This window comes from Pteronotus mesoamericanus, unplaced genomic scaffold, assembly GCF_021234165.1.
Source record: "Pteronotus mesoamericanus isolate MK-2021 breed Mesoamerican mustached bat unplaced genomic scaffold, CSHL_Meso_final scaffold_167, whole genome shotgun sequence".
In the NCBI taxonomy this organism is placed as follows: Eukaryota; Metazoa; Chordata; class Mammalia; order Chiroptera; family Mormoopidae; genus Pteronotus; species Pteronotus mesoamericanus.
Genome location: NW_026555308.1, coordinates 1854811 through 1864756, shown reverse-complemented (window position 1 = coordinate 1864756; position 9946 = coordinate 1854811). Strand labels below are relative to the sequence as shown.

The window sequence follows — 9946 nt, the reverse complement described above, 5'->3', positions numbered from 1 at the left end:
AGTTGGTGGGGAGCTTGACCCGGGCTCCTGAAAGCCCAAGGGACACCAGGCTTTGCCCAGACCCAATGAGGTCCTGAACCCAGTTGTGCACAAGGCAGGAGCCCTGGGCCCCACAGGCTTTCTGCGGACCTTCGACCTACAGCCCCTATGGGGTTGAATCCTATCTGGCCAACCTAGGAAGGGCTGTCAACAAACTTTGAAGTCAAGATCTAGTTCATGTGCTGAGAAGAGAGACTCAGAGATGACAGCAAAATCCCTGTCACGGTCCTGTTTTGTTTGCGTAGGACCAGAGGCCAAGGCAACAAACAGCATATCCGGGAGCCTCTCTCAGGATGGCCTGGGGATTCCCCCAGGAAGAGCCCCCACAGACTAGCTCCTTTTTGTTCCCACGGTGGCTTCTGCTCCTTCCTTCTGGATGGGGGCCCACAGGGCCCGGAAGGGTATAAAAGGCCAGGTGGAAGGTGCCCTGGAACAAGACTCCCGAGTGCCAGGATTGGGTGACAGGACTTTTCTGGCCAGGTAGGTTGGTGCTGCCCTCCCATGGATGGGGCCGGGCAAGGTCAGGCAGGGCCCTTCTCTGAGAGCCCAGCCGGCTGTCCCTTCTCTCCAGGAGCCTTGGGACTCACCAGCCAGAAATCATGCTGCTGTGGCTGACCCTCACCATCCTTTGGAGCACCATCTGCTGGGCAGAGCGTAAGTCTGGCGGGGTCTGCTTCCCTCCAGCCCATCCCCCTGGTGGCTACCCTCACCTCCTCCAACACGGACACCCCGGGGTCTGGGCCCAGCCCTTGGCTAACTCTAGTCTCAGGACTGGCCCATCTGCCCGGTGGGGTTTTGTCCAGTTCTGCGCGAAGATAACCTGCATATTACCATGTTATATACCATGTTATTTTTTCTCTCTCCCCCAACTCATTGTTTCGTCCATCTAGAGATGTATGGGAATGGAGGAGGCTGGTATTTCAGTACCTCTACAGACAATGAAAATGATATAACTGGAATTCGAGTGTCTACAGGTCTTATAGGCATAATTAAGAGGTGAGTAGGAGCAGGGCACGAAGCCCTATCACTGTGTCCCAACTCATGCTACAGCCTTGGGAACTTGGGGAGGGGGTCTTAGTGCCTCCTCTCCAACATCTTAACTGGGTTCCTGATGACTCTTTGAGACCGGTTGAATCTTTGGAGTCATGGAGCCACCAGCCATCACCTTTCCATTGGTCCCTTTTCCTTAGCTACCTCCTCTCCTGCACACCAGCCCTGCTTCTTTCTGTCTCCACCTGAAAATCCAGACGTGGCTTCCTGGGTTGATCTAAAAAAGTGGGTAGATGATGCTTCTCCCTACTTTCTCCTTTCAACTCAAACTCAACTCAGTCAAAGAAAAAAGCCTCTCAGTCTGAGAATGTCTGATGGAAAAATCAGGGAGAAGGTTCAGGTCAAGGAGGAAAGAGGGTCAGAGTGGATCCCTGCTTGAACACAAGCTGCCAGAAGTGTGTAGAGGCAGAAAGCGCAGGGCCATTTCCTAATGTTAGGGTGGTGTCCTTGCTCAAAGCCTGGGGTTAACCTTTGATATTCACTTAAAGGAGCCCTGGGGCCTGGGAGGGGAAATAGGGCAAAGCAGCCGGTATCCAAGGCAGCAGAGTGTGGGCAGAGAGAGGCAGAGGAGGAGGGTCTGAGATAGGCGCCAAGGTGGGAGGAAGGACACAGATAAGCTCAGATGAGCAAAGCTAGTGAAATTCCCCCAAGTGAGTGTGAGAAGTCACTTGCTTCTGAGGCCTGCGACCTAATCTGTTGGAGTGACTTGAGCTCAAAAAACCCAGGCTTGGCCAGAGAACAGCTCTCCTGCTCTGAGCAAGGATGACAGCTGGCACCGCCCGAGGGTCATGGTGACCGGGCACTGAGCAGAGCTCTCCCTATGGATGAGCTCAGTGCCTGCTTCCAACAATCTCCTACTTTACAGATGGAGAAACTGAGGTCTGGAGAGGCTGGGTAACAAGCTCGAAATCACAGAGCCCAAACGCAGAAGTGCAGGGCTTTGATACCAGCATGTCTGTCTCAGGAACCCCGAGTCCTGTGCTCAAGGGCTTATGCTGCAGTGACAGGGCCACTCTCCTTGCCAGTGGCTGAGGGGAAGGGTGATGTGGGGGATAGAGGACCTGGAGAATGGCGAGTCAGCCTGGATCCACAGTGTTCGAATCTCCTGCTTTCTGTCAGTATCCAGGTGAGATATGGATCCTCCTGGAGCGAAAGATATGGCGTCTCAGGTGGGCATGCCCAGGAATTCGTCCTGTGGCCAGGTGAACACATTATAGGGGTGTATGGCTCACATAAGATTTACCTCCGGTATCTGATCATGTACACCGATTTCGGGCGCTGGGCCACATTTGGGAAGGAAGAAGGCCGCAGCTTCGTCGTCTACCCCAACGAGCCTGGAAACGTGCTCAGAGGACTCTTCGGCCAGTATCAGTCCCTTGGCATCACGAGCATCGGTTTTAATTGGGATCAGCCTCTAGTAGAGTTGGTCACTGAACAACCAAGTAACAAAACAACTTGAGTGCTCCTGGACTCTCAGGGGTGGGGGCGTGGATCACCCTGGTGATGTCGTCAGACTGGTGGTGGCACTGAGATAGCCAAGCTGGGCGCTGCACCAGAATCCAGTAAATAAAGCTTCTGTAGGAACAGTGCATCCCAGCGTGGTTCTTGGATGTGACCAATGCCCTCTGAGCTTGTGGAGGATCTGGCCTCTGGGTTGAAACTCAGTGAACAGGGCCTCATAGTGAGACAACCCTATTCCCAGAGGATGCAAGACTGACCCTGGGCCAACCTCACAATTGTTGAGGATTCTGGACTCCAAGGATGCTGCCCCACCCAAGCCCAGCTTGCTGGCTTCTGCTGGCCCAGGCTCAGTTCCAGGCTTTTCTGAGCATGCAAGGGGCCTCAGGGAAGCCACTCATTCACTCGCTCCTTCACTCGCTCAGCACACATTTGCCAAGACCTCACTCCCTCACTCATGTCAGGTTCTCCTGGTCCCTGGGGGTGTAAAGAGTTCCAAGTGTTCAGCTGAAGGGCACCCCATGGCGGGGGGCGGGGGTGATTGCAGAAACGGAGCAGATGGTGGCAGTTGGTTATGGCATCTGCGTTGATGGCAATATATGCAGGCCTTCATGCACAGGCACTTTCCCAGAAGTGGGGTGGTAGGGTGCTTCAGGGAAGCCTTCCTGAAGGAGGCAATGTCTGAGAGCTAAGTCCTAAAGGCTGAGTGAGAGCTGTGGAGAAGGGGGAAGAGATCATTCCAGGCAGAGAGATCAATACAGGCAAAGGGGAGAGCCAGAAGTAGCCAAGGACAGTGCTCCTTGAAGTTTAGTAAATTATTACAGCAGCAACGGGAAACTAATGCAGACCCCAGACCTTGCATATTTTTTGTATCCTCTTTCCCAAGCCTGGGATCCCACATGAGCTCTTGCCAAGGTCTGAGTCCCAGAATCCTCCAGGGTCAAGGCTTCCAAACATTTCAGACCATGACTCGCAGGTAAAAACACATTTTATGTTGTGACACAGAGCACACACACATCCATCAAACTGCAACAGCCAAACAGTGATCGTGCCAAGTGCCAGGCCCCATCCCACAAGATCTCCCTGCTCACAGCAGCCCTTAAGGACAGACTTCCATTATCCCATTTGCAAAAGGAGACAACTGAGACGCAGAGAACACAGTGGCTTGACCTCGGTTACCCAGAAGTACGTGGCAGAAAAAGAGGTTCAACTTGAGTTGGTCTGGCTGCAAAGCCTGGGCTCGGAACCACAGACCAAGGCAAAGATTTCCCAACTGATTCTTATCTCTCTGCGTGAGATACAGCTGACATGTTTCTTTTCTCTGCCTTGATTTTAATTTTAAATGCTGGTTGAGAGCCACTTGGTGGTTCTTAACCTAGAGTCTGTGGGGAAAATTCAAAGAATCCATGAACTTGGATAAGGAAAAAATTCTCTCTTTATTGTCTATTACTGGAAATTTTGTTTTTCCTTCAAGTATGAATGTGACCTTGTTCACCTCAGCAACAGTGCCTGGGACCTTATCATATCATTACATTTGTCCCAGGTATGATCAAATATACACTCATCATTACTTCAAAATTATGGTGCTTTCTCACTCGTCTTTTAATGTGTCAATAATAAAAGCACAGGCATTTATAAAATACACATAAGAAACATTTTGACAAATGTATCTGAGGTAGCTTTGCAGGAACCCCTTTTTTTCCTAGTGCAGGCTGGGTGTGGGGAGCGGGGGAGCAGGGAGGAAGCCGGGAGGAAGCCACTTTCCATCCCACCTTCATCCTGCTCTGCCACGCTTGAGGGCCAGCGCTGCTGCATAATTAATTTCTTGCCCTTGGCGTGCTAAAAGGGAAATCTGTTTTCAGTACTAAAGCGATTCTTGACCTCTTTCACAGGTGCTTTCCTTTCTTGGGGCTGACAACTGCAAAGGGACGAGGAGGAGGACGCTGCTTCCTAATACCTTCTGGTACGGCAAATGGGGTGGTCAGCAATGGGACGACATCGACTAGGAAAGACCGCATAGCAGTCGTTACCTTGTGATACGGGGAGAGGAGGAGGGACAGGACAGCGGGGAAAGGAAGAGGAGAGGAAGGAAGAAGAGGGGGATGAGGAGCAGACAATGGCGCCAGCTCAGGGACTGCTGTGCAGACTAACTGTGAAGCACAGTCGGTGACACAATCCCTACTTGTGAAGCAGTTCTCAGGAATTCCTCCCTGGCCCCCGCAGCATACCCAGCGCGCCCTCCCTTCCGAGCTTTGCCTGCCACTGCGGAGTCAGGCACTGGCTGAGACGCCCCACCTGTTCTCAGGATGCAGTTCTCGCATAGTGCCCGGATCCAGGGCCAGAACTGTGGGTGTGGGAGCTTGGGAGAGACTGGGCCCACTGCTATTGGTGACAAGGACAACGCGGGCTCACCAATGGGCAGAACCTTTATTCAACACGGGCATACCGGGTCGCCCTGGCCATGCCGGTACTCGTCTGAGTCACCTTGTCTCCCAGCTCTGTCAGGTTAGCGAGCGCACCTGGCCCCGAGGATGCTGCCTGTGGTGGGACCCAGGACCCTCATGAGACCTCGCTGGAACACTTTCCCCGCACCGATCGTCGACTCTCGGGTCACCGCGGCGGGCCCCTGGGCGGACTGCTTCTTCGGGACAGATCGCCACTTGAAGCCGATCCCAGAGAGGCAGAAGAGTATTGGCCCTTGGCTGATAGAAGCTGCCGCGGGGAGGCAGGAGGGTGGGCGCCTGTTGCCCCCTGCTGGTGCTTCAGCGCAGGTGCTGGATGCAGAAGCGTAAGCTAGCGCATAGTGGGCCGCCACTGCGGTGCGCTCGCCCACCGCAGAATTTCCTGTGCCCCACCGCTCGGGGCTCTGTACCGCCGGCTCCAGTGCCCCTCGCACCTCAGCTGGATTCTGGAAAGGGGTCTGACTCACTGGCCGGGCCCCGCGTCATCCCTCCTCCCACCTCGGCCAGCCGCACGGCTAGGAAGTCTTCCTGCCGTGTGTCCAGATTCTGGGCTGGACTGGTTCCTGCTTTATCTAGTGGGAATGGCCAGTTCTTTCATTTCTGCAACAGACCTCCAACCCCGGGGCTTTCCCCTCGGGCTTCTCCCCATTCATTACGTGCACTTGGGTCTCCTGGACAGGTGTTTTACTCACTTGTCCTCCAGACCTGTGCTCATGGCCGCTCCCAAAATTTCAGAGCCTGCTTGGGGAAACATTCCTCCTCCTCAGTTTCCAAAGAATCTGGCACCCAGAGTGGACAGGAGACCCACAGGTGTGGTCTCGGGTCCCCCAGCTTCCTCTGAGTCTATTCCTGGGTGTTCTAGTGGGTCCCGCGGACAGCTGAAGGCTAGCTGGGGTAGAGGCCACAACCTGGGTGTTGTGGGCAGTGACCTCCTGCTGCCCCAAGCAGCTTTCCCAGTGAGGCCTCCTTCCTGGGGCCCCCTCCACGAACCACCCAGAGTGAGGCTGAGGCTGTCACACTGAGCCCTTTGGCCCACACCACCACCTAAGCCCTGTGCATCACAGGGGGATCTGGACCCAAGTTGAGCCAGCAATGGGCAAGTCAGGCTCTGCATGTACCTGGTGGTGTCACATGTGGATAAGGGAGGCTGTGGGGCAGCCTGTCCACCAAGGGGCTGGAAACTGATGAACAAAGAACAACGAAAGATGGAGAGATGGCCCGAATAGTCTTTCAGCCAAGCTCTAGACTTTCTAAAGCAGCTATTCCTGCTCTTACATTCCAAGACACGTTCCAAATAGGAATGCCAGATAAAACACAGGACACTCAGTTAAATTTGAATTTCAGGTTCACAATGGATAATTTTTTAGTTTAAATATATATCAAACGTTGCATTTTTAATGTAACTTTTAAAAAGATTTTATTTATTTTTAGAGAGGAGACGGGAAGGAGAAAGAGAGGGATAGAGGGAGAGAAACATTAATGTGTGGTTGCTGTTCACATGCTCCTGAAACCCAGGCATGTGCCCTAGACTGGGAATCAAATTGGCAACTCTTTGGTTCACAGGCCCGCACTCAATACACTGAGCCACACTAGCCAGGGCCCAACCTTTATGGTTTGCCTGCTTCTCCTAAAATGATCCTATGTAGGGTTTTGGTATTCAATTGTATTCTCTCTGAATTTTCCTGTATTTTTAATCAGCTTTATTGAGCATAATTTACATATAATAAAATGCATCTATATTAATAGTACAGTTTGATGAATTTTGACAAATGTATACTACGTAACTATCACCACACTCAAAATGCAGAAAGTTTCTGTCAGCCCAAAAAGCTTCCCTGGTGTCCCTTGGCACTCAGTTCCCTCCCAAACTCAGTTCCAGGTAATCTGTCTGCTTTTTGTCACTATGAACTAGTTTTGCCTTTTTAAAAATGTCATATAAAGAAAATTATATGCTATATACTCTTTTGTGTTAGGCTTTTTCATTCAATGTTATGATTTTGAGATTTACCTGTTATTTGTATTTCAGTAGTATGTTCCTTTTTTATAGCTAAGTAGCATTTCATTTAATTTATACTTCATTTAATCTACCCATTTACCAGCTGATGAATATTTGGGTTGTTTATTTTGGGCCACTAAAAATAAAGCTTTGATGAACATTTGTGCATGAATTCTAGTGTAGACATAAGTTTTCTCCTCTTTGGTAAATATCTAGGGGAGGACTTGACTCATAGGGTAACTATCTGTTTAAGTTGATAAGAAACTGCCAAACTGCTTTCCAAAGTGCCATGCCGCATTCCCATGAGCAACATATGAGTGTTCCAGTGGCTTCACATCCTTGCCAACACTTGACATTGTCAATTGGTTACATTTGGGCCATTCGTAAACTAATGATGAGCATCTTTCTGTGTGCATACTGCCCACTCACATAGCTTCCTTCCTGAAGTCTCATCCCAAAGCTTTGTCTAGCTGTTTGATTTTTTTTTTTTTATGTTGAACTACTTCTTTCTGGCTGTTATTTTGAAACATCAAGTGAAGAAAGGATCTAGTGACTCACTGACAACACAGGAGTGGACTGCTTCCACTTTGATTCCATTTACTCCTGCCTGGGCTTACACACAGGCCTCACGGATCACAGAGAAATGCAAACTGATGTGGTTAGGGTCAGGGTTGTCTCTTGTGCTGCAGGTGATGGAATTTCCCTAAGGCCTTAATTTTCTCTTAAAAAATTAAAAAAAAATTCTCACCTGAGGATATGTTTATTGATTTTAGAGAGAAAGGAAGGGAGAGACAGAGAGAGAGAGAGAGAGAGAGAAACATCAACTGGTTGCCTCTCGTAAGTGCTGCAACCAGGGATCGAACCCGCAACCTAGGTATGTGCCCTTACTGGGAATCAAACCCACAACTTTTGGTGAATGGGACAACACTCCAACCAACTGAGCCACTGGCCAGGGCTTAATATTCTCATTTGAAGTCTGAACTGTCCTTGCTACCTTTACATAAAGTTCATTTGATGAATGAACTAAAAACGTTTCCAAAGTTCCAAAGTTGGCAAAATAGAAAAAGATATTTTGGCAGCAGGGAGAGAGAAAATAGAAATTGAAATTAACTCTTCTATGAAATAATACTTTTTAAATATCCTTTTTCCTATTAATAAGTCATGCATATAGCCCTGGCCAGGTGGTTCAGTTGGTTGGAGCCCTGTCCTATACACCAAAAGGTTTCAAGTTCTAATCCCAGTCAGGGAACATACCTAGGTTGCTTGCGGGTTAAATCCCTGGTCAGGGCACATATGGAAGGCAACCAATAGATGTATCTCTCTCACACTGATGTTCTCTCTTTCTCTCTCTCTCTACCTCTCTTCCTCCCTCTCTCTCTAAAATTAATAAACATATCCTTGGGGTGAGAATTAAAAAAAAATCATTCATGTATATTGCAGAAATTAGCAAAATGAGCTAAACTCAAAAGAAGTGCCACTACCCAGAGGTACTCACTGTTGACATTTTAACGTTTCTCATTTCAGTATTTTTTTGAAATGAGAATTTAACGTTTCTCATTTCAGTATTTCTTTTAATGCATTTATACATATAAAAGGGTTTAAGTTTGATAAATAGAACACCCAGCCATTGCAGCTGGCTTTAGGGATGAGAGAATTTCCCTGAGGACAAGGGGAGATGTCCAGAAAGAAAAGTTGCCCAGGGAGACTTGAAACATGAAAGAAGAGACAAGAAACCCCAGATCTTGGTGTTTTCAGACAACTGTACTTGAAGCTGAGGATTGAGACAGCTGGGGGCAGGGGGAGCAGACAAGTTCAGACATTAATGAGAAATTCTGCAATAAAAGGGTCTAGTTCCCAAGTGCTGCTTTTGGAAACTGATCTCTGCTAAGCGTTTTGTGATGCGCGCTACCAGGTCTCTGTGATTTGGATCTTTATCCTGGAATGAGGAGACGGATGCATAAATGGGCGGCCAGGACTCTAGCGTTCATCCTGCACCACGTTTGATGCTAGGTGGTTTCACAACTGTTACCTCGTTTAATCCTCACGAACACCTGTGGGATGGGTATTACTCTCCTATTTTTGCAGAAGAGGAAATCCAGGATGAGAGGGTTAAAGTAATTTACCCATTTAGTTGTGGAATTTAAACCCAAACTTCACGACCCTTCTGCCGCCCTCTGCTCAGGAATCGGTCCCGGGCCCACCATCGTCCTTTCCTGAGTGTCCCTGCACCCCAAGTGCCCAGCACTTTAGCACTCACATATCTCAGGGGTTTCCTAGAGGTTTCTGTCGACGGCTCGGGAAGTAGGGAACTAGGGCTCAGGCCCACGCAGTGCCTGTGCGGAGCTGCCGTGCCCCTGTGAATTCCTTCTCAGTGGCTCATCTACAAGTTCAGAGAGAAGGCCTGGGCCTGACTAGAAGCCCCAGTCCAAGCTGAGGAAAGAACTGTTCATCCTGCACTCGGTTCCTGCTCCTAAACCGTCTGGCCTTCGGAGAGAAGTCAGCCTGTCAGCCTTCCGGAACATCTGAGTAAATTATAATCACTTCCTTATCCATGTACTGGCTCAGCCCTACAAGGGACGTTTGTGTGTTGGCTATGAATTGTTTCTTCTTCTTATATAATACTGAAGCGTGTCCCTCCTGACCGTGCAGCTCCCAGCTACTGACCTGTGTCACTAATCCCAGGGCCTGCCAGAGGCTCCCCAGGGTGGATGGACTCAGCCATGGTGGGGGTGGGGGGGCGGCGCCCTTGAAAGATTCCACTGGGCGGTCAGGATGAGACGGGGCCAGATGCTGAGAGGAGCTGCTGGAGGTGGTGCAGCAGCCCCTCCACACCTCTCCCCGCCCTGCTTCCCAGGTGCCAGGACGCACCATCTGGGCACCAAAAGAACTTCTTTGTTGCAATCAGCTGGGGCTGTGGGTGGAGTTTCATAAGCAGAACCGT

General features: G+C 50.0%; 1 protein-coding gene across 1 annotated transcript; it reads left to right on the top strand.

Moving 5' to 3' along the window:
* Positions 1-415: 415 nt before the first annotated feature.
* Positions 416-2678, top strand: ZG16B (zymogen granule protein 16B). Its single transcript, XM_054589130.1, has 4 exons — positions 416-519; positions 611-693; positions 930-1035; positions 2209-2678. Exons 1-4 carry the CDS (start codon positions 416-418, stop codon positions 2546-2548), a joined length of 633 nt encoding a protein of 210 aa, XP_054445105.1. The 3' UTR covers positions 2549-2678.
* The last annotated feature ends 7268 nt before the right edge of the window (positions 2679-9946 follow it).

Excerpts from the sequence above, each read along its gene's own strand:
- ZG16B (XM_054589130.1), top strand. The coding sequence starts at position 416 with ATGGGGGCCCACAGGGCCCGGAAGGGTATAAAAGGCCAGGTGGAAGGT. Across the intron at positions 520-610 it reads GACAGGACTTTTCTGGCCAG|GAGCCTTGGGACTCACCAGC; the intron begins GTAGGTTGGTGC and ends CCTTCTCTCCAG. Across the intron at positions 694-929 it reads CACCATCTGCTGGGCAGAGC|AGATGTATGGGAATGGAGGA; the intron begins GTAAGTCTGGCG and ends TCGTCCATCTAG.